Genomic DNA, 23,275 nt, shown 5'->3' on the forward strand with positions numbered 1-23,275 from the left:
TAGATTTAATTAATTACATGTGTTCCATTTTTATTATGAGCGGACAAATCACTAAAAATGTGGGGGGAAAAAAACACTTTTAATCAGTTTTTTTTAAAATATATTTCTGTTATTTATTTGTGTGTGAATATATATATATATATATATATATATATATATATATATATATATATATATATATAGAGCGCCATTTTTCAAAACCGTAGTCCAGATGCAATATTCCCGTTAGGACACCTTACCAGTGTCCCTAGAAACTTAATAAAATCCTCCAATACGAGACCGCACTCCTTAGTAGTATAAGCAGGTTTATTCACCACATATGACGTTTCCGCCCTACTCCATGGGGCCTTTCTCAAGCATGAATATATACATACACACTGTTGCAGCTCTGTAATAATTAGCCGCCTTCGCTCTCCCCTCACAGGGGATCCAGGAGAGAGAAGAAGACTAAAGTCAAAACTTTCAGTACCTTATCTGCCCATATAAGGAGCACATTGGCTCCGTTATCTCTGGGCAGTAGCTATGGATGGAGATGGAGAAGGAGTGGGAGGCTTCGACACACTGGGAGAGAGCAGGGACAGTGAGCAGCGCTCCACTTGTAAGTTTAGTTTTAAAAAAAACATATGTTTTATGAGACTAAGTCAGAGGTGTCGGCACTTGTAAAGCGAGCCGACACATAGATTAGTGCAAAGCTGCTCACGCTGAAGCAGCTAATACACTCGTTAAGCCCTGATGCACGCTGCAAACCTCTATATACGTGCGAACTGCATAATTTTTTCTACTATTTGTTAGAAAAAAATAAATGCCCCTTTTGTGCTCCTACATACAGAATTAATGCATGTTTTGTGCGCCTCACAGTAAAATAAATGCCCCTTTTGTGCTCCTACATACAGAATTAATGCATGTTTTGTGCGCCTCACAGTAATATTAGCCATGAAAAAATATCCTTACCTATCCCCAGTCCCACAATGGGTAGATTTACTTAGGCCTTTTCCGGCCTGTGCTGTCAGCCACCTGATGTCATTGCGCCACCTGCACCAGGCCTCCTGAGAGACAGCAGTGACGTGAATGTGTCGCATGTGCAGGAGCGCCAACCTCCTGCTCTGTCAGCGTCCCGGCGCAGATAGTGCAATTCAATACTGCCAATAAGTCTGTGGTCTGCTACAGAGATTGGTGGGGCAGTGAGTTGACGGCTCCCTGCTCCGCCATAGTTTACATAGTTGCCCTGAGGATGCCGATACAGTTAGTGAAAGTGGTGCCGTCACACGGAAGCCCTGTGCGGAAGCACCATCTCCCCTATGGTTAAAGTGGCCCAGCCTCGTGGAGAGCAGTTACAAACAGCATCTCCCGCTCTGGAGGACCGGTTCTGTCCTGCACCGACAACCCATTGACTTGAATGAACACTGTGCTATGCTCACTTTTCCCTGTGATGGCGCTGCAAGGAAATAAAAAATTTCTATAGTTTTTTTTAAAGTTTTACTCCTTTTACAAAGACAATACTATTTGTTAGAAAAAAATAAATGCCCCTTTTGTGCTCCTACATACAGAATTAATGCATGTTTTGTGCGCCTCACAGTAATATTAGCCATGAAAAAATATCCTTACCTATCCCCAGTCCCACAATGGGTAGATTTACTTAGGCCTTTTCCGGCCTGTGCTGTCAGCCACCTGATGTCATTGCGCCACCTGCACCAGGCCTCCTGAGAGTACTTGGTGTCAATGGCATGGCGCAGACAGCAGTGACGTGAATGTGTCGCATGTGCAGGAGCGCCAACCTCCTGCTCTGTCAGCGTCCCGGCGCCACCTGCACCAGGCCTCCTGAGAGTACTTGGTGTCAATGGCATGGCGCAGACAGCAGTGACGTGAATGTGTCGCATGTGCAGGAGCGCCAACCTCCTGCTCTGTCAGCATCAGCAGTTAGAGAATCTTAACCCCTTCACAACTGCCATTCGGCTATATACGGTCTAAGTGTTATGAATTTAAATCTGCATAAATTCCTCAACCATTCTAGATCCATGCAAGCAATGTAATTAGGGTTGCAATCTAAATTCTTATTTTAGTTCTTCATAGCTGTACTCTAATAAAAGCTGTTATGACAGTTTTTTGGGGTATTTCAGTTACACATTCAATGCAAAAATTACAAAACCTATGCGTTTTCTAGTCTCACACCAACTATGGATACTCTCACTTTCTTAGTGTGTTCTATCAAAGACAAAAAAATTTTTTATCCGGTGCTGAGGAGCTGCGGTAAAAGTGACAAATATGGCGGCACATACTGTGATCATGGTGCCTGTGCATAAATGGGCATCACAAGAAAATAGAAAAATGCCATAGTCTCTAATATCTGACTTAAAGAATATCTACTACGTAGCTACATATGTACTGATTTTCTGAGGTTGATAAAATATTCAAACATCTATATTATAACTTAAAGAATTTACTTAATATTAACCTTGTGGTGGAACTTTGTACACGTGTGAAATAACTTTTGCGCTAGAAAGAGGCTAAAGGTGGCCTTTACTTATTAAAAAAAACAAAAACATCAACAAACGCTTATTCAGCTGACGTCTTTTTCTCCCGACTCCCCCATAAACATGCACGCTCGGCCAAGCATGCATGTTCATTTCAATGTGGGAAGGGAATAAGCCATTGCCAGACACTGCTGTTATATTTATTGAGGGACTCTGATACAAGAGTAATGTATTTATGAAGAGATTGGAATATTCTTAATATGTGAATTATAATTAAGCAGTGTTGTAAATTTTGCCATGCAACCTATTGTATAATAGCCCAAGGGAAATTGTATACTCGGCACAGTGCTGGAATTTTTTTATTTTTTTTTGTCTCTAAGACCGTAAATAGAAATCAAGGTTTTTCAGCAGCGGATTCTCCCTATTTCCCAATATCCAAGAGTAACAGAAGTGCAGCTTAGCCTTAACTTCAGGAACGATGCAGTCCAAAATTACCTTGGTATTCTGATGTCTAGAGATCTCGGGAAGAAAGATTTCTATCCACTGTCTCCCGTAGTCGATTTAACTACTTGTTAAAAAAAATTTGTGAAATAAGCCACTTAAAGCTTGTTTACTCTTTTTTTAATAGTTTTTTTAAGTTTTTCCTTTCTACTTTATTCTTGTACCATTGATTTTGTTTTAAAAGTAAACAAGAGCACCATATTCTTTTCAGTGGATAGTTCTATACATATATCTCGAGTGATGGTCTAATTTTCTCATCTTTCCAAGTACTTGCGTGCCCTGTTATAGCTTTACAGTCTACTATAATGAATCCACCTGCCAACAAATGACAGTCTGTTTTTGTGAGTTACTAAAATATGATGTGCATGTTTTCAAAGTGAAGCATATTGTAGCTTTGTAACATGCTACATTTTAGACCAGTTTCACACATGAGAAATTTAATTGATCCTATTGAGTATTTTATCATTTGAAGTATTGAAAGTGTAATGGCTCCACAAACAATTGATTTAAAATGGGGTATCCAACATAGAAAATGGATAAATAGAACATGAGCACCAGGATCCCTAATTTCTAATTTATTTTTTTGTCCATATTTCTGTATTTTGGTTGAATACCTCACTTTCTTGCTAGTTTTTATTTGTGTCCTGTTTTTCAGTATTCTCTTTTGTCACAAGATTTAGGTACATCTTGAAAACCAGTTTGTGGTGACAAGCTTTCAACACTGGTCAGCTTGTTATGCATCAATTTAAACCTGCAGTGATAGTACAGGAATGCTCCTGTAGGCAGATTTCTAGCTTGATATGTGGAACTAGAATGTCAGAGGGATGTACTTGAATAACTATTGAATACACCAGCTAAGTTGTCAGCCAAAAAATATGTAGACATCTCTTCAATTAGTTGGTTGAGCCATTTCGTCCACACTTGCTAGCTGATGTATAAAATCAAGCATACTTACATTTAGTCTCAATAGCAGTAGAATGGGTCTTACTGAAGGCCAGATGAGGAGGGAGGAAACTAGTAACCAGAGGACTCCTACACAAACACAAGATAACATGAAAACTCCATGCAGATATTGCCTTTGGCTCGATTCAAACCCAGTGCTAACCACTGAGCCACTGTTCTAATCGCTTCTGCAATTTGGCAGGATTCCAGACACCACTCATAGCTCTGTTAAAGAAAACCTCAAGCAAAGACCACTTTTAATCCTAGCAAGCCCCTACTAATTGTCCATCCATCTCTGGTCTCTCATTAAAGGGGATATCCAGTAAAATAAAATTGATGGCCTATCCTCAGGATAGGCCATCAATATCTGATTGGTGGTTGTCTGACTATTGGAACCCCCGCCGATCAGCTGTTTGGAGGGGCCATGACCCTCCGCCAATCACTAATTCTCTTTTATCGCTCCACACCTAAGCGCCGACACATTTGCAGAGGTGGTTCACAGTATTCCAGCTGTTAAAGTGTTCCTCCTGTTCACGTGATCGGAACCCCCCACGATCACATATTGATGGCCTATCCTGAGCCCAACCTGCTTTTAATCAGACATAATCTTGAAATTTAGATTCCACCTGCTTTCTCTTTTCTGTTCAATGCTATATCAATCTTTTGATGCCGAAGAACAGCATCACATAAGCAGGTGGAACATTCTCGGTACTGCCTGCTAAATTAAATGGTGTGATTTATTCCTCCCCTAAATATTTTCCTGAATAAGATAAGGACTTAGAGCTAGGGTGTCTGAGCTGTAATCGACATTATAACTATCTGACCAGAAACTTTTATAATCGGTAACTGTGATAGGAGTTTGTACCTCCCACCTCCACCGTGGAGAGCCTGTGTGGAACAGTCCATGTAATTATACCATGCAGGAAGTTCTGGTGCCTGTATGAGCGACACAGATTTTTCTCCATTTGAAAGGGACAGCGTTTCTCAGACCTGATTCACACTGTTATGCAATGGCCCCATAGTGGTGCATCTGATATCTAGTGAAAGAAGCAGCATAAAAAAGTATGAGACTGACACTCGTAATTTAATAAGGGGACACTTGTAAGACTAATTTTGGGTAGAGTTTCCTTTTTCAGAATTGAAACCATGACAGTAGTATTAGTATCTTACCAGTCTGTTAGCATCGCAAAGCATGGAAAGACATGGCTGAACAGAGCGCAATATTTTGCATGTAAATTATTTGATAAAGTTGGAACTAAATACAAAATCTACAATGAAAGATATAATTTGCAATATTACTTTTATAGTTTATATTGTCTACAAATACTATTGACTATTCATGTGTATTCGATATTCACATGTTAAATATTGACAAGTATTTTACTTTCCAGGGTTCATGATAACCTGAAAAATATTATGCGTATCATTGAACGCCATACGTTCTTTTTGCATTATTGTTGGTCTTAGGTTATTAACAAATATATTTTGATTTCTTGTCACTCAGGTAAGTGCGATTATTGCAGTGCAAAGGAAAACCAGGTCCAATTGGAAGCCACTTAAAATATTTTTAGATCAATACATAGTGTATAAACCTCGTTACCCAACTGGACCCAACATCTTTACCCAACCATTTTTAAAGGGGTTTTCCAGAGAGATAATTAATGGTCTATCCTCAGGATAGGCCATAAATATGTGATCGGTGGGGGTCCAACTCCCTGCTTGAAGGGACTTTGGCGTCTGTGCGATCGCTGCTTTCCCTTCATTCCGTCACTGCTCTGTACTGTGAAATGCCGACGCACTTGTAGTGGCAGTAGACAGGATTACAGTCTTTTCCCTTTCACTTGAATCCAAGCCTGGTTTTTGGCTTAAAAAAAGAAAAATGAACAAACCATGAATTTGCACCAAATGATGTAATTTTTGTGAATTTATCTTCGCTGTAAAACGATTATCCACAGGCCTACTGTTAATTCCAGCTCATTAGGCTCACAGTGTACTGCTTTGTTGTGACTTGAACAAATGTGCTGATACAGGTCTAGTAATATTTGAGCATTGTTTGGAGGTTTTTACCGACTATTCTTTTAGTTCCTTATCTGTCGCGTCCTTCAGAGTGCCACCACTGTTTCCAGTGTAGTTAGTCTATTTTTGACACGTTGTCAAGATATTTGTTCCTCTCTACATTTAAAGGCATGGTGTTGCCCGAAAAACATGTTTTTTTTTTTAAAAATTAAACATTTAGTGTGTGGGTGATTAAACATTGTTCAAATTTTTTTTATTTTTTTCGCGAGTCAGGAAATATTATAAATTTTTTCTAATTTATAATACTACCCATTTTTGGTCACTAGATGGAGCTAGTTCCCAAAATTGCAGCATTGCAACATTGGGTTAAAAGCCCTCGCTCTAGTGAGCTCTCAGCATCCCCCCCTCCTTTATCCTGGCTAGTGCCGGGATAAACGAGGGGTTTGAAAGGTTTAACCTCCTACACTGTGTGTCGCCATTTTTTGAGGTAACCCACAGTGTAGTAGGTTTACATACAGTAGTAAACACACACAAACACTAACATACATTGAAATCTCTTACCTGCTCCTGCCGCCGCGGCTCCCTCCGGCCCGTCCGCTCCCTTTGCTGCCGCTGTTCCATGTGCACAAGTCCGGAAGCCGCGACCGGAAGTAGTAATATTACTGTCCGGCCGCGACTTCCGGTCCACAGGAAAATGGCGCCGGACGGCGCCAATTTCGAATAGGACTGTGTGGGAGCGGCGCATGCGCAGTTCCCACACAGACGCCGTACACGGCAGTCAATGGGACGGGAGCCGTTCGCAGTCCCTATGGGACTGTGGCTGCCGTATTCCATGTCTGTGTGTGTCGTTAATCGACACACACAGAAATGGAACAAAAAATGGCAGCCCCCATAGGGAAGAAAAAGTGTAAAAATAAGAAACGGTAAAACACAAACACACAAATGAATATAAACGTTTTTATTAAAGCACTAACATCTTTAACATATAAAAAAATTATTTGTGATGACACTATTCCTTTAAGCCCTAAAGGACTTGCCAGTGTAGCTGTATTAATTACCTAGCTACATTTTAGGTGGCGTTTAGATTAGTTTTCTAGCTAATATCTTTATTGCTTTACCCGGCACTATAAAATAATGGATTATCACTTTTTTTTAGGAGCCTTATCGTCAAAAAAAATGTGGCACGAACTTATAAGAAATTATGACATTCAGTATTCTCATAAGGTTTCATGCACACCACAGAGCAATGGGCACAGAACCTGTATGACACCAACTAGAGTTCTTTTGGTCTTGTATTACAGAGCACTCCAATAGGCAGCCTTGCGGCAACATTTTCTTCCCTAGGTACCCATTTTACTCTACTGTACAACTGTATTTAACATTTTACTAGCTTTTTTCCATGGTTTACCTTTTAAGATGTGTTCTTGGTTAATCGCTTGGTTTAATCTACATTCTAAACAAAAAGGGCACTTAAAGAAGATCTGTCACTAGCTCAAATAAGTTGAACTGGTTAACTGACCGGAATAGTGTCTCCCTGATTCAAGCTCTGTTTTTTTCTGGACCACTGCGTTCCAGAGTTATCGCCCCCTGTTGTTTTGGCTTCCTATATTCTAATATGCTGTAGTTGGCCAACGGCATGAACTACCCTCAAGCTATCTTGCGCGAATTGTTCAGCATCAGGGGCAGGGAAGCTAACTTCCCTGCTCAGCAAATCAGCCTATAGGGAGCCAACACAACAGTGGACCATATCTCTGGAATGGGTGGAGGTGTCTAGGGAAAAAAAATGAAGCTGGAATGAGAGAGACAGCGCCATTCATGTCAGTTAACCAGTTCAACATAGGTGACCTAGTGACAGTTCCTCTTTTTAATATGGAAATTTTCAATAAGAAATTTTTTTTCCCGTGGTTACCCAATAAAACACATGATAGGGTTTTTTGTTGTGGTCCTTTTGAAAGAAAACAACAAAAAGCCGTATTAAATTGTTCTAAATCGTGTTTTAGTTTTTATCCTACTGTTAGTGTAGATTTAGGTGTAACTATGTAAAATGACTGACAAAAAAAGAATTCTGGTGAAGAAGAAACCAAGCTTTATGGACATCCGTGATGATTGTCAAGGATAGTCCTAGCTTTTCCCCCCACATCATTAGTACCATTCCAGGGCTATTTAGTCCACTGTGCAGCAGAACAGCCAACGGAGGACGTGTATGGAAGTCATGCATGGATTAATTGAATGTACAATTTTTCAATACTGTATTTTTACAGTATTTCATACTCTGTCATTTTTAATGCTTAATAAACAACCTAGCAAATAAAAAAAACGACAAATAGATCTTTTGACAATTTAACCTTCATTACAGGCCTAAAAAATATTCTTCACTTATATAGGCAATGCACTTTGAACAAACGTTGCTTAAATCAATAGCACAAGCGAACTTAAGAAACGTATTTGTTAGGAAAAAAAAATGCCTCTTCCTCCTTATCAGACTCTTCTTCTGCCTCTTCCCCTAACCGTTTACTCGCTCTGAATTTACTGCTTTTTTGGACTATCATCTCACTGAGAAGTTTATGGAGGAGAGAGACAGACGCTACTTCAGCTTTCTAGTGTTTTATCTCACCCCAGTTCTGGATTCACAGCTACACTGCTTCTATATATGCGAAAGATCAGGATGTGCTCTTCTCTGTGTGCTTTGTATGGTGGAAATGATCGCAGTTAGGAAATTTAGGAATTAGAAAGACATCCTTCAGTGGGGTAAACTGCTAAAAGAAAAAGTGCAGAATACAAGTCATGTAATGGCCAGAAATAGTGTTATTCTTAATGTACACACATGACCGCTTATTCTGAAGTCACCTGAAACGACCGGTATGCTTTGTCATTTCCACCAGTTGTCTTCACTTGTAGTATTTAGAAGGTGGAGCTATGGGTGTACATTCTGTCTAGGGGCTGTGCACGGTATTTGCAGGATGTTAGTACTAGTTAAACATTTTCAGAGCTGTTAAGTGGAGGATGATCATGGTATTTCTAGATAAATTATCCCTTGTGTAAATTGCCGTTAATATTTCATGTTGCTCAAATCTATTTGATGAACATGTAGAATTATTAAATAGACAATACAGTAAGGTTTCATATTCTATGTCTGTGGCGTGACAAATCTAAGTTATTGAAAGAAAAAAAAAACACTTCTGATTCTGAATTACTCTAATGAATTATTTGTTTTAGCTTATCCACTGTGAAACACTTAATGTTTCTGAAGTTCATAGGAATTTGCTGTACTCCAGCTATACTGCTATAAACCATGGCAGCCTTGAGTGTCTGAAACCAACTTAGGAGGGATTGTGAAAGGTAATGCCATTTTCTTACATAACAATTTAACTCACTTTCTGTCTTCAAAGCCTTTATTTTATTTTATTTTTTCATTTTGTTACTCACCTCACCTTTCTCAGTGAGTTTATTATATATATATATATTATATTTTTTTTGTATAAAAATAATGCTGAAACCTGTAAATAAATGCTTTAATATTGTTTTGTTGTTTTTATTTTTTGGATTGGATCCTTCTGATTTATACATTGCATCACTTGTTTCTGTCTGGTCTTGGCATCCTAAGTCAACACATACTTCCGTTTCACGCAGAACTAATATTTTTATCTCATACTTTGTTTGGTGCATTGTGTTGTGCATTGGGTTGTTTTAATTTGATGAATAAACTAGGTTTGCTTTTCATAATTCAAATTTCCATTCATTATGACTTAAGTATTATTAAGTCTTAAATCTGTTGTATTTATTTTGTTCTGTTGTCTTTTGTGCTCATTTTCTCATAATTTAAGTCTTGAGAGTGCACACCACAAAAGAACGATCAGTGGTTTTAAAAAAAATGTCTTGAGAATCCAACAGACCTTGCCATTAGTTCAGTCCTCTCAGCCGGTGACTACATTATTGCTGCTTAGCAACCGCTCACTCAAGAGGCGTACTTTAGGCAGAAATTCCTTATGTATGAGTGGCTTTTGCATTTACTGATTGTGCCATTAATTACAATGACTTAAACGGCAGCACACTATGGGCTGATCAATAATTAAGATAATTTAATCGTTGTGTGTTTTATAAATTGTTGTCCATACAGAACTGTATATGGATGTGTAAGCTGTGTCCCACATAACTTTGTGAACTCAGACACACATCCATATGATTTTGGTTTTGAGCTCTTGCTTTGTGTTTAATTTTCACTGTATCGACACTTTCGGCACTGAATATAACCTATTTTTTAATTTCCTAGTCCATATGTATACACAATTGAGTGATTTTGTGTGGTCTGTTCAGTGAACCTGGCTCAAGCTATTCAGATATTAAATATTATAAATAGGCATTAATTGTTTGCTTTGCACAATACGAGCCAATAAATCACCAGTGTTTAGTATGTGTGTGTATATTATATTTACAGTACTGCAACCATTATAAGTGCACATCAAAAAAACTAAACATGCTATGGTATTCCAGTTGGCTTGAGACTTAAACTGTTGGATGGTTAAAGCTGGTTGGATCAGCTCATTTCTAAACGTCTAGTTACTTCTCCTATATTCGGTTAATAAGTCACTAAAGTGGAATTTTGGGTATAGTTGACGTTTAAGTTTAATATGTACTTGAGGTTCTATGTCGCGCTCTACTTTTCAGTCTGAATAGATACTTTTCATCAGTTATTAGTTTTTTATAAAAGTGGTGTGTTCTTATGTGGCAGAGGTACTTTGCGCCCCCTTAGACACCAGGGTCGAGAGTGACTGCTACCTCTGCACCTCCTATAGCTACACCCCCAGTCTGAAAGAACCAGTATCTTAAAGGGGTCCTTTTGCTTTTAAAAATCTTTTTGCTAGAATTGTTTCTCAAAGTATTTCAGGTAAGCGATTAGCATTAATCTACAGGGAAACACAGCAGCAAGTGTTTAATTCCTCTGCAGCGCTACAGGTGAAATGAATCATTAGTGTCCATCGAAAAGCATGTACTGTCCGTGTAGTGCATAGACCACACTGCACTTTCCCTAATCAAGGAAAGTTTCGAATGAGGTGTTTCCTTATATAAACACAGTTTCCTAAAGAGTATTTGAAAATGGGTTTTCAAAACCTGGAAACCCCTTTAAAAGAATTGTCCAATAGACATTGGTGGTATATCGCGTGGAAAATGCTAACAATGTCTGATTGTTGTGGCCCGACTTCTGTGCACCAGCTACAGAAAACCGAGCAGAACAGACCCGGAAACAAAGTGGCTTGCCATAGCGCAATGTCTTTTCTGAAACAACCACTTTAAAAGATTTTTTACTTTACCCCGATTTCAAGATTTCTAGCTTAAAGTGTAATCATCATTTACGTTTTGTTCCCCTTTATAGTTGAATAGTACAAGCGGTGATGAGAAACCTTTAAACAAATCTTAATACAGAAAAACGCCTCTTCTACTTCTCAAACACTTCTACTTATCCCCTTCCCTGCCTCAGACACTGATCACTCTGAATACTGATTTTACCAGTTAATTTAGTGAGGCAGTAATGAGGTGGATTATCAGATTACAGTTGCTGCCTATCCAAGTCTGTGGAGAGGAACATCTGCTTAGTGAGACTCAGACACTGCTTCTTCTCGTAAATGTTCTATGTCACCCTAGAGCTGACTTGACAGCTACACTGCTCCGTACTGCTGTATAATGTCCTCCATGCTGCTGTTTCTATGTATGTAACGAGAGATAGGAGAGCAGGGTTTTCTTTTCTCTGTGTGCTGTGTATAGAAGACATAGCAGCGAGTCTATGCTGCCACTGGAACGCTGCTCGGGGGAAACTGACAATTCGAAATAGATCTTAGAGAAGAAAACTGCTAATAAAAAAAAGTTTTATATATAGATCTACAGAGATATATGTATATGATATAGGGGTCTCGGTTCCGAGAGGGGGCTGCGCATGCACATGGCCCTCTATACTGTGTTCTATAAAGGTTATGGAAAAAGCAGAGCGGCGATTTCTAGGCCTTTTCCAAAACTCCCATAGAACATAATGTAGAGAGCCCTTCGCATATGCATCCCCTTCTCCACTTGGCCCCCGCCTGGAATTGGTAGCTTATGGCTGTCCCACCAGGTGAAAAGGTGTGGGTGACCCACGTTCTTGATCTAGATGAGGGTAATTATTTTAACAAATAATTACAGCATTAGTAACGATAAATGCACAAAACAATAAAAATATTGTTAACTGTTGGAGAATCTTGATTTTCCATAAATGCAAATTATTTACTGAATTGCAACCAGTATTTGGTGGTCTTTTTTTTTTTTTTTTTGCTCTGCTGGCTTACTAATCGAATGTAATTAAATTCGCAATCAGTTTTTTTTGTAGTTGTAATGGGGTAAACATGCGTCTGGTTTTCTCAGTCTGCCATAGTTAGCCATTGTGATGAAAATTGTATCATGTAAATGTACTATTAGATTTAACAACTTTTCAGAGCCATTCATTTAATACTTCTTGTATGTGAGTCTTGTCTACTACCTCATTAACATCAGCTGATCCTTAAACATTTTTTGCCTAAGACCGACAAGTGGTTACCAGTTTTCCGGTTTTCTACATTCGGAAATTAGAATGAATACACAAGTAGTAATGCAATGTGCATTTGTAAATGTATATACAGTAGCACAGGAAGGCCCCATGCACACGACCGTAGGTTTCGTTACGGTCCGCAATGATGGACCCATTCCTTTCTATTGACCACGAACACCTTCCCGTATATTTGCAGGAAGGTGTCCAGGCCGTAGAAAGCCTCCTCAAAAGATAGGACATGTCCTATCTTTTGCATTTACGGACCGTGCCCGTAATCGGTGATTGTGGTTACGGGCACGGCCGTGTGCATGAGGCCTAAAGCTGGAAAATAAGAACATTTTTAAAGGAAGCAATTTGCTTATGAAATTAAAAAATTATACATGATCTTTTGAGGAGCAGATAAAGAAGCATTGTTAAACTGCAAGCGTTTATTTACTATCAGACTAGACGTTGCAGGGTATTTACATTTTTATTTCTTGTTTTTAGGGGAGCCTCCTAGTCGATGATGCCGGGTAAAGAGAAAAAAAAAATCAAACTTTTGTGAACAATTAACAAATGTCGCAATGGAATTATCAGGAGCGCTAATCACAAATTTCAGGTATGAATGTTAGAGAAATTTACTTTAAATTCTAGGTGTCAAAGTTTAATCTTTTAGGCGCTTCACACCACGTTTGTCCATACAGTTAACAAACGTCCGGATATTAAAAAAAACAAAAAAAAAACTTCAGCGATCATACTGTGTTGGACCTTCAAAATAGGACTCTTGAGTTTTATATGCACTGGGTAGGTTTATTTATATTGCGAAAATATTTCCAAAGAGGCTCACTAAAGTGCATTAAACTACATACGTGTATTCATTTCATTTTAGTTTATTAATGTGCTTCTTTATTTGGGTCCAAAACCTAAATAAATCTTAAGCCCTTCCTTACATTTGATACATCGTTACGTCCTAGGAGGTAAGGGGAAACGGTTGAGCGTCATACTTAGCATTTGTCGGCTGTGTCTTACAGCCGGCACTTCACTGCAACGGCTGTAGAAAACAGATCATGGGCGTTTAACCACTTAGGTGTCAAGGTCTATAGCGACTGGTATCTAAGCTGTTAAAAAATGGGGGTGGCCCCCTGGGACGCGTTCTACAGCGTGCTGAGGCTTGTAATGGCAGCCTTTTGGAACCTCTGTAGGCCCCCAGGCAATGCCGTAAAATATAAAATTAAAGCCATCAGAATTGCTGTTTGGGTCAACTCGCCTCCCACAAAAAAAGTTATTGACAGGCATGTACCCCAATAAAACTACAAATCATCCCGAAAAATACAAGCCCTCGCACCGCTCAGTCGATGGAAACATAGGTGTTCTGAGTCTCAATATGGTGACACAAACCAAGATTTGTTTGAAATGTTTTTTCGGTTTGTTAGAGTAGAAAAACTGAAAATAAACTATATAAATTTTGTATCGCTGTAATCCTATTGACACGCAGAATAAAGTTGTAATTTTTACCACACAATGAATTTTTCAGTTCCCAGTACATCATATGGCACTGTAAATGGTGCCGTAAAAAACAACGTGTCCAGAAAAAAAACAAGCCCTCATATAGCCATAAATTCAAAAAGTTATGGCTTTTGAAACGTGGGGAGGTAAAAACTAAATTTAAAAATGACTGACGGCAAGGGGTTTAAAACAACACGTGTTTCGTAATAGGTATTTGCAATGATCTATAGTTTTCCTACCTTTTAGACTAATATTTCTGTAACTAGTAGTATATCACTTATAACTTGCCTATTTAGCAACATACTGATTTCTAATATGTTTATTTCCTATATTCCGGATGGGGCACGAGCTTTTCTGAATGGTTTTGTAATGTTTTAGGACATCCCTGCTTAACCCCTTAAAGAGGCTCTGTCACCAGATTTTGCAACCCCTATCTGCTATTGCAACAGATAGGCGCTGCAATGGAGATTACAGTAACGTTTTTATTTTTTAAAAAACGAGCATTTTTGGCCAAGTAAACACGCCCCGATGTACGCACATAATACACGCCCAGTTGGACTTTTACTTTAAACACGCCCAGTTGGACTTTTGCAAGCCTCATTTGCATAAATACAAAAATGGTCATAACTTGGCCAAAAATGCTCGTTTTAAAAATAAAATAAAAACGTTACTCTTATCTACATTGCAGCGCCGATCTGCTGCAATAGCAGATAGGGGTTGCAAAATCTGGTGACAGAGCCTCTTTAATGACCGCCGATAAGCCTTTTCACGGCGGTCATTAGTGGGCTTTATTCTAGAGCGCCGCCATTCCACGGCGGCGCTTTAGAACGAGATTGTGCTGCAAGCAGCGCGTATATCTCCAAACCTCAGCTGTTGGGTCACAGCTGGAGGCTTGGAGACAACGTCAGGGGACCCTCTGATAGGGTGTTCGCTGTGATAGGAGGAGGTGATCGCTGTGATCGCCACCCGCTGAATGTAAACAGCGTGCTCTCGCCTCTGCTCTCTCTCTCTCCTCTCAGTTGTGGTTTTGAGAGGAGAGACAACTGTGGAGAGAATAGAAACATCGTTACAAACAGTGAAAAATACATTACATTGTAATAAACCCCCCCCCCCCCCTGTTGTTTTTTTTAAATAAGTGTTTATTTCAATTTTTATAGTAAAGGTCATTAAAAAACAAAAATTCTAAAAAAGTAAAAAAAAATTTGAGGAAGCGTATTAGAATGGCGCGCAAACTTTACAGCGCAGAGCAAGCTTATGCTATTTTGTGCCCTGATTCAGGCAGTGACACCGGAACCGCTTCAGAAGCGGAAATATGTTATGATGACACTACCAGTACTGCTTCGGACGCTTCCACAACCACTCCCCCCTATGGAAGATGCCGCTGTTGCCGAAGCCACAGGCGCACGTGCGGGAACTAGTAACCATATAGTACTGTCAATTTTTTGGGATGCTGCAGCAAACTTTATACCTCAGGTGCCCCAATTTATGTCAACTCTGGGCATAAACATTGACACCACGAATTTTGCCCCACACAATTTTTTTCATATTACATTTTTTTAAGGATGCGCTTTTACAATTAATTGTGGACCAGACGAACCTTTATGCGAGGCAGTTTTTAATGCATAACCACATGCAGGCTTTTCCAAGGGTCGTGTTTCCTACCAATGTCCGAGAGATAAAAAAAATGTAGGGCTTATTCTGAATATGGGCATTGTAAAAAAAAAAAAACGTCCACCCTTTCTTACTGGTCAGCAAGTCCTATTCATGAAACCCCAGTTTTTTCGTCAATGTCCTGGAGCAGGTATGAGGCATTAATGCGTTTCCTGCATTTTAGTAACAATTTAGAAAGCCTGCCAAGAAGTGATCCTAGGCACGATCGCCTTCACAGGCTGAGGCCCTTGGTTACTGTGCTAAAAGATTAATTTCTAAAATCCTACACTCCTGACATGAACTTGAGTGGGGATGAATCCCTTATAAATTTTAAGGGGAGATTGTGTTTTAGGCAGTACATACCATCAAAGGGAGCGAGATATGGCGTAAAGCTATGCAAAATGTATGAGAGTAAGACCGGTTACACATGCGGCTTCAATATATATGAGGGCAGAGACCGTGAAATAAATCCCCCATGATGCCCACAAAACCTTGGTGTCAGTGGAAATATAGTCTTTGACCTTATGCAGCCGTTCCTTCAAAAAGGCTACAGGGTATACACTGACAATTTTTATTCTAGCGTGCCACTTTTCAAAAGCCTTGACGCTGACAAAACAGGGGCCTGTGGGACGGTTCGAAGAAACTGCAAAGGATTGCCACCACAACTTCTCTCAATGCGCCCGGCAAAGGGGGAATCCATTGCTTTCGCAAGTGATGAACTTCTTGCACTTAAAGAGGCTCTGTCACCAGATTTTGCAACCCCTATCTCCTATTGCAGCAGATAGGCGCTGCAATGTAGATAAGAGTAAAGTTTTTTGTTTTTTTTTAAAAACGAGCATTTTTGGCCAAGTTATGACCATTTTTATATTTATGCAAATGAGGCTTTCTAAAGTACAACTGGGCGTGTTTAAAGTTAAAGTACAACTGGGCGTGTATTGTGTATGTACATCTGGGCGTTTTTACTTTTACTAGCTGGGCGTTGTGAATAGAAGCGTATGATGCTGACGAATCAGCATCATCCACTTCTCTTCAGAACGCCCAGCTTCTGGCAGTGCACAGACACACAGCGTGTTCTCGAGAGATCACGCTGTGACGTCACTCACTTCCTGCCCCAGGTCCTGCATCGTGTCGGACGAGCGAGGACACATCGGCACCAGAGGCTACATTTGATTCTGCAGCAGTATCGGCGTTTGCAGGTAAGTCGATGTAGCTACTTACCTGCAAACGCTGATGCTGCTGCAGAATCAACTGTAGCCTCTGGTGCCGATGTGTCCTCGCTCGTCCGACACGATGCAGGACCTGGGGCAGGAAGTGAGTGACGTCACAGCGTGATCTCTCGAGAACACGCTGTGTGTCTGTGCACTGCCAGAAGCTGGGCGTTGTGAAGAGAAGTGGATGATACTGATTCGTCAGCATCATACACTTCTATTCACAACGCCCAGCTAGTAAAAGAAGTAAAAGCGCCCAGATGTACATACACAATACACGCCCAGTTGTACTTTAACTTTAAACACGCCCAGTTGTACTTTAGAAAGCCTCATTTGCATAAATATAAAAATGGTCATAACTTGGCCAAAAATGCTCGTTTTTTAAAAAAAAAAAACGTTACTCTTATCTACATTGCAGCGCCGATCTGCAATAGGAGATAGCGGTTGCAAAATCTGGTGACAGAGCCTCTAAGTGCAATGATCGGAGAGATGTTTTTATGCTGAGCACTGTTCATGCTGACACCAAGGTCATTGTCAGAGAGAGGCGCTACTGCGGAAAGAGAGAAACCGCTCTATATTACAGAGTACAACAGGTTCATGGGTGGGGTTGACCTTTCAGACCAGGCTCTCCAACCTTATTGGATCAAAAGGAAAACTAGAGCCTGGTACAAGAAACTGGCAATCTGATGCAGGTTTCTACTTTCAATTCCTATGTAATATTCAAAAAGTCCCAGGGAACCATGACATATCTGGAATTACAAGAAAAAAATTATTGAACATCTTTTATTTGAAGGAGGGGAAGTAGGATTCCATGAATCAGAAGATGTCAAGAGACTCACGGAGCATCACTTTTTACATCCTGTCCCTGCCACTGAGACGCAAAAGTATCGGCAGAAAAGATGCAGAGTTTGCCGAAAACATGGCCGAAGAAGCGATTCACGTTTTTTTTGCCCTTCAAGACTAGGACTGTGTAATTACCCATGCTTTGAGACCTACCATACAGTAGCAAATTACTGAATTGGGGAAAGCCAAAATAGGGAGGGATTTCTTATGCGAAAGTGAACCTGTCAATGATAATTCTGGGTGGGGGGGTGGTCTTTACATCTGTAGGGAAAAACGTTTTTTCTTTTTTCATTCTCACTATACCCCTAGATGAATATCTTCAGGTCCGTGATAATACATAGTGTCATAAATATTTTATATATTTTATCTCAGATTTCAACGGAAAAAATCGGAAAGGCCTAGGTACAAACTATACTAATAGGTAAAAACCCTGTGGGGTCGTCTTTCCCAGATTGGGTCATTTTTAAGTGTATTTTTATGATCAGACACCACAGGGCCTCTGCAAAAACACTATGGTGTCTAAAAATCAGCTTTGGAAACAGTCATCCTTAGGCCAAATTGGACACCTTTTAGTTTGAGGCCTTGCCAAGTGCCCGTGAGATAACATACACCAACATATTTGGTATCCAAGCAATCAGAACAAATTCAGAAATCTAGAGGCATGCAAAAGTAAAAACATTATTTATTTAAAAACTTACATAACAAATTGAAGAAAACGGTTTTGTTTTTTTTGTAAAATTATGAAAAAAAAACCTATAGTATATACCACCAAAATAAAGCCCTGTTTCTGCTGAAAAAAAAAAACATACCAAATTTTTAGGGATACATTTGATTCCTACAACGTTATAACCAATTAAATAATGACATCGTGAAACTGCTAATTTTGCTTTGGTCATTAAGGCCCAGAATGCATGCAGGGGGAAGGGGTTAAAAATCATTTAACACACATCCATCCACCTGACATGTTTCACCATGCTACACAGATTCAGGGGCTGGGATCATACACGAACGTGTCTACAGACCCCTGGCAGTTCTACATCTGGATACTTTTTTTTTTTTTTTTTTTAAACAAAAAAAAAAGCGTAGGCTAGAGAGATAGATAAACCCATAGATGGAATTCAGTTTCGTTCTTTTTTTTTTTTGTTATATATGTTTCTGATGAAGGGCGTGAAGTGTGATTTTAGCCTTATTCGCATGTTAAATGCCATGAAATGGTCACTAACCTTTTGAAAAGCTTTGCATAAATAAATAGTACAACCGAATATATTAAATCTTGTACTTTATCTTTATTAGGGGTAATTTCTTCTTTCTACACTTATCAGACACTTCTCACTTCTGCACTGATAACTTACACTCCAGTCACTGCTAAAATGTGTCTGGAGAGACTAGATGGATTATCAGCTCACTGAGGGATCAGGTTACATGCTTCCCATAGAATTCTATGGAAATGGGAGCTGGTGGAGGCAGACACACATAGAACACTTACCAATAGCGGCAGCGTCTTTTATATCTCACCCCAGTGTTCGGTTCACAGCTACACTGCTCAGTACTGATGTATAATGTCTCTGTGTGTATGTAACAGACACATAGGGGAGCAGGATATCCTCTTTTCACTTGTATTTACTGTGTACTATGCTGTTGTCCTGTATACACATGCACATGATTTAACTATATTTTGAGACTCTACTATTCTATTTTTACAGTCCACTAGCTGTACCTGAATGGGATGAAAACGCATATGGAAGAAGATAGCGTCACAAATACATTTTGGTCCATTAAACCACAGGAAAAATGTTATGAAGAATGTCCACCTTAAGTTATTTATCATAAATAAAATTACCTTCTGAAGGTCCTTTGAAAAAACTTCTAAAAATGAGCTTGAACAAGATAATGAAATGTTTGATCTTTGTGTCATTTGAAGTCTTTCTACAAATCTGATGAATCTACGTGAATCTACTTTATTTTGGTTTTTTAATAGTAAAGCAGTTTGTAAGGGGAAAAAGTGGGTTTAGCTACTTACCTGCAAACGCTGATGCTGCTGCAGAATCAACTGTAGCCTCTGGTGCCGGTGTCCTCGCTCGTCTGACACGATGCAGGACCTGTGAGTGACGTCACAGCGTGATCTCTCGAGAACACGGCTGTGTCTGCACTGCCAGAAGCTGGGCGTTCTGAAGAGAAGTGGATGATACTTCTCTTCAGAGCGCACAGCTAGTAAAAGTATTAAAAACGCCCCGATGTACGCACATAATACACGCCCACTTGGACTTTTACTTTTAAACACACCCACTTGGACTTTTGCAAGCCTCATTTGCATAACTACAAAAATGGTCATAACTTGGCCAAAAATGCTCGTTTTTTAAAAATAAAAACGTTACTGTAATCTACATTGCAGCGCCTATCTGCTGCAATAGCAGATAGGGGCTGCAAAATCTGGTGACAGAGCCTCTTTAAGCCTAGGCGGTTTGCCAGCCCAAACAAACTAAATTTGCAGAGAGTTGACCGCTATAAAAAATGAAAGCTGAATGGTACGTCGACCCATCCATGTGAAAGTACCTTTCGTCCACCTATCGCAGTCTGTATGTTAGCAAGGAGCAGTGGTAAATGTAATTTACGGTCTTTCAGATCAGACTGGATTTTAACCCAGAGGTACTTGAGAGCTGTCGTGTTCCACTTAAAACTAAATGACTGTTCTAAGGAATGTTAGAGAGAAGGGGGGAAGGGAAATGTTCATGGTTTCTGACTTAGAAAAATTAATTTTAAAATTAGAGAGTTTAGAAAATTGCTGAAACTTATGCATAAGACTCGGGAGTGAAATAGATGGGTTGGTCAAGAAAAATAGGTGGTCATCTGCGTAAGCTGCAACTTTATCCTCTCTCGTACACAGCGTTATACCATTTATTTCGGGGTTCGCTCGGATATGTCAGAGAAAGGGCTCGAGGGTCAGAATAAAAATTGGGGGAGATGGAGGACAACCCTTTCTGGTCCCATTATGAATGGAGAACTCGTCTGAAAGGATGCCATTCACACGAACCCTGGCAGAGGGACATTAATACAAGGACATCATCCAACCCATCATGTGGGATTTAAGGCCAAGACGGAGAAGGGTTTCCTCCACATATGTCCAGTTAACTCTGTCAAAAGCTTTTTAAGCATCTGGAGAGGAGCATGAGTGGTATATTAGACAACTGAGCTTTATGGATAAGATTAATGGTCTTAGTCATGTTGTCACGTGCCTCCCTACCTGACATGAACCTAGCCTGGTCCGTGTGAATGACATCCCCCAATAGTGGAGCCAAACAAACCCTAAGAATCTTAGCAAAGATCTTTATGTCTGAATTGGGGAGAGAAATCGGTCTGTAACAAGCGCATTGTGAGAGGTCCTTACTGGGTTTAGGAATCACCGCAATATGTGCTCTGAGTGCATCAGGAGGGGTGGTAGAAGTGGACAAAGAGTTCAAGGAGGCCAAGAAATGCGGGCTCAAGGTATCAAAAACGATTTTATTGTACGGTAGTGTAAACCCATCAGGTGTGGGGGCTTTGCCCGACTGGGGGTGTTTGCGGGCATGAGATAATTCTTGTATAGAAATCGTAGTTTCCAAAGCAGAGAGATTATCCTCTGACATAGAGGGGAGGCCAGAGTCAGCAATATTTGATCTAAAATTACTAGAGAGTAGCTGGGTTAGTAGAGTCAGTTTTGTATAAAGAGGCATAGAAGTTGCAAAATGTGGCTGCTATGTCTAATTGAAGGTGGGCCCGAGGGCGAGGAGAGGGGTTAGAAAGGGTACATGGGAGTGTGAATGCTGAATGTGCAAAGCTCTAGCAAGAGATTAACTACATTTGTTTCCGTATTCATAAAAATGACGTTTACATTTGGATAGGGAAGTTTTAGTCTTAGATAACAGGAGGGAGCGGAGGGCTTCTCGTTTCTGAAGAAGGGCCACCTTACACTCTGGATTGCGGGAACGTTCATGAGCAGTTTACAAAGTCTTAAGCTCAGAAATTAAGAGGGTGATGGCCTTAGAACATTCCTTTTTCAAACAAGCACCATGCTTGATAAACGGGCTTCCCACATAACGCATGGGTTAGTGGCGACTGTGGCATTGAATGTGAAATACTCATCGTTGGAGCATTGGATGTCAGGTGACAATCGTGTCATTAAGAAGGCAGGAGTTCAGTTTCCACTGAGACTGGAATGGGAGCGGGAAGTGAAAAGAAAGGGTCAGAGAAGGTGATCGTGTCAATGTCAGCAGATTTGAGGGAATGAAGAGACTGATGTTTGAGAGAAAATGATCTAGTCTGGAATAGGTGTCGTGCTGGGGAGTAGAAAATCAAGTCCTTGCCCGAAGGATGGAGAAGGCGCCAAGAGTCGATAAATTGATGGTCATGAAGGGTCCAGTGAATGCGGCAGAGATGGGAAAGGGAGAGCGACGATGAACCGGTAGAGACGTCTACGGTTAGGTCTAATGCAACATTAAAATCACCGCCTAGGATGATGGTACCATCCCCAAACTCCAAACAGCCATCAAGAGCTGAGCTTTGACCTACAAAGGTGTATACCTGGGAGGCCACAGATCCCTTAACTAGAAGCATTCGTCCCATACCATCACTGCGAGAGTCTAGAAATTTCCATTGAAGGAAGCGGGAAATAACGCTCGTCCCTCTGGATTTCGGATCCGGACTATAGCTATGATACGCATGCGGAAGCCATAAGTTTGATAATGTGAAAGGTTTTTGTTCGCAGAGGTGAGTTTCTTGTAGAAACGCAACATGGAGATGTCTACCTTTTTAAGAGATTCAGAGGAATCGAACGCTTTCCAGGGCTATGAAGGCCCTTAACATTCAACGTACCCACATGCAAGTCCATCTGCGTTTGATGCGACATATCTGAAAAGAGAGAGAAAAATAAGGGGGAAAACGAATAGAGAGGACAGAAGGAAGGGCAGGAAGACAGAAAGGGAGTAAAGAGGCCCAGAGGCCGACTACTCAGTAAGAAGAAAACCTGAGAAGAGAAGGTATGAAAAAAGTGGGCCAGCACAAAAAAAAAACCTAAATGTGTAATATATTCCGTCTGTTACCTAATGGGCAGCGACAGAGGCACAAACATTTGCGAAACTAGGCGCTAAAGCCTCGAGAGATGATCTCCAATTATGACAACGGGGCAGGATGTTTCAAAAAGAATCAATATGGATGTATAATGGAGTTCTAGTAAATACTGCATAAGGGAAAGGAAAATGAGGAAGAGGTATACAGGGAGGGGGAAAAGGGAGGGGGAAAAGGGAGGGGGAAAAGGGAGGGGGAAAAGGGAGGGGGAAAAGGAAGGGGGAAGGAGAGTTCGCAACAAAGACATAGACCGTATCATGCAAGGAATGTGACATATAAGACTAGTATACATTTACAAGCGAGTATGAAACATTGCAAATGAACAACGTAATCTCAGTAACATTTACCAGTGGTACAGGATAACAATAGTTAATGTCACATGTCTAATTAGTGTAACGAGTAAGCATTTATAAGCGAGTATGTAACACTGCAAGTGAACAACGTAATCCCTTTAACATTTTCCAGTGGTACAGGATGTTAATAGTTAGTCACATGTCTAACTATTA

General features: G+C 40.2%; 1 protein-coding gene across 3 annotated transcripts in view; it reads left to right on the plus strand.

Moving 5' to 3' along the window:
- The window catches only part of PSPC1 (paraspeckle component 1), a 121,172-nt gene extending 101,640 nt beyond the window's left edge, over positions 1-19,532 (plus strand). For 2 of the 3 annotated variants that reach the window (XM_075851614.1, XM_075851616.1), the window contains 2 exons: positions 12,970-13,081; positions 19,373-19,532. In XM_075851614.1, the coding sequence (XP_075707729.1) occupies positions 12,970-12,999 (30 nt within the window). In that variant the 3' untranslated portion in view covers positions 13,000-13,081; positions 19,373-19,532. Of the gene's footprint in view, positions 1-9,146; positions 9,270-12,969; positions 13,082-19,372 lie in introns of all 3 variants that reach the window. The other variant, XM_075851613.1, reaches the window with a different exon arrangement.
- Positions 19,533-23,275: the final 3,743 nt, after the last annotated feature.

This window comes from Rhinoderma darwinii, chromosome 2 (genome assembly GCF_050947455.1).
Source record: "Rhinoderma darwinii isolate aRhiDar2 chromosome 2, aRhiDar2.hap1, whole genome shotgun sequence".
Taxonomy (NCBI): Eukaryota; Metazoa; Chordata; class Amphibia; order Anura; family Rhinodermatidae; genus Rhinoderma; species Rhinoderma darwinii.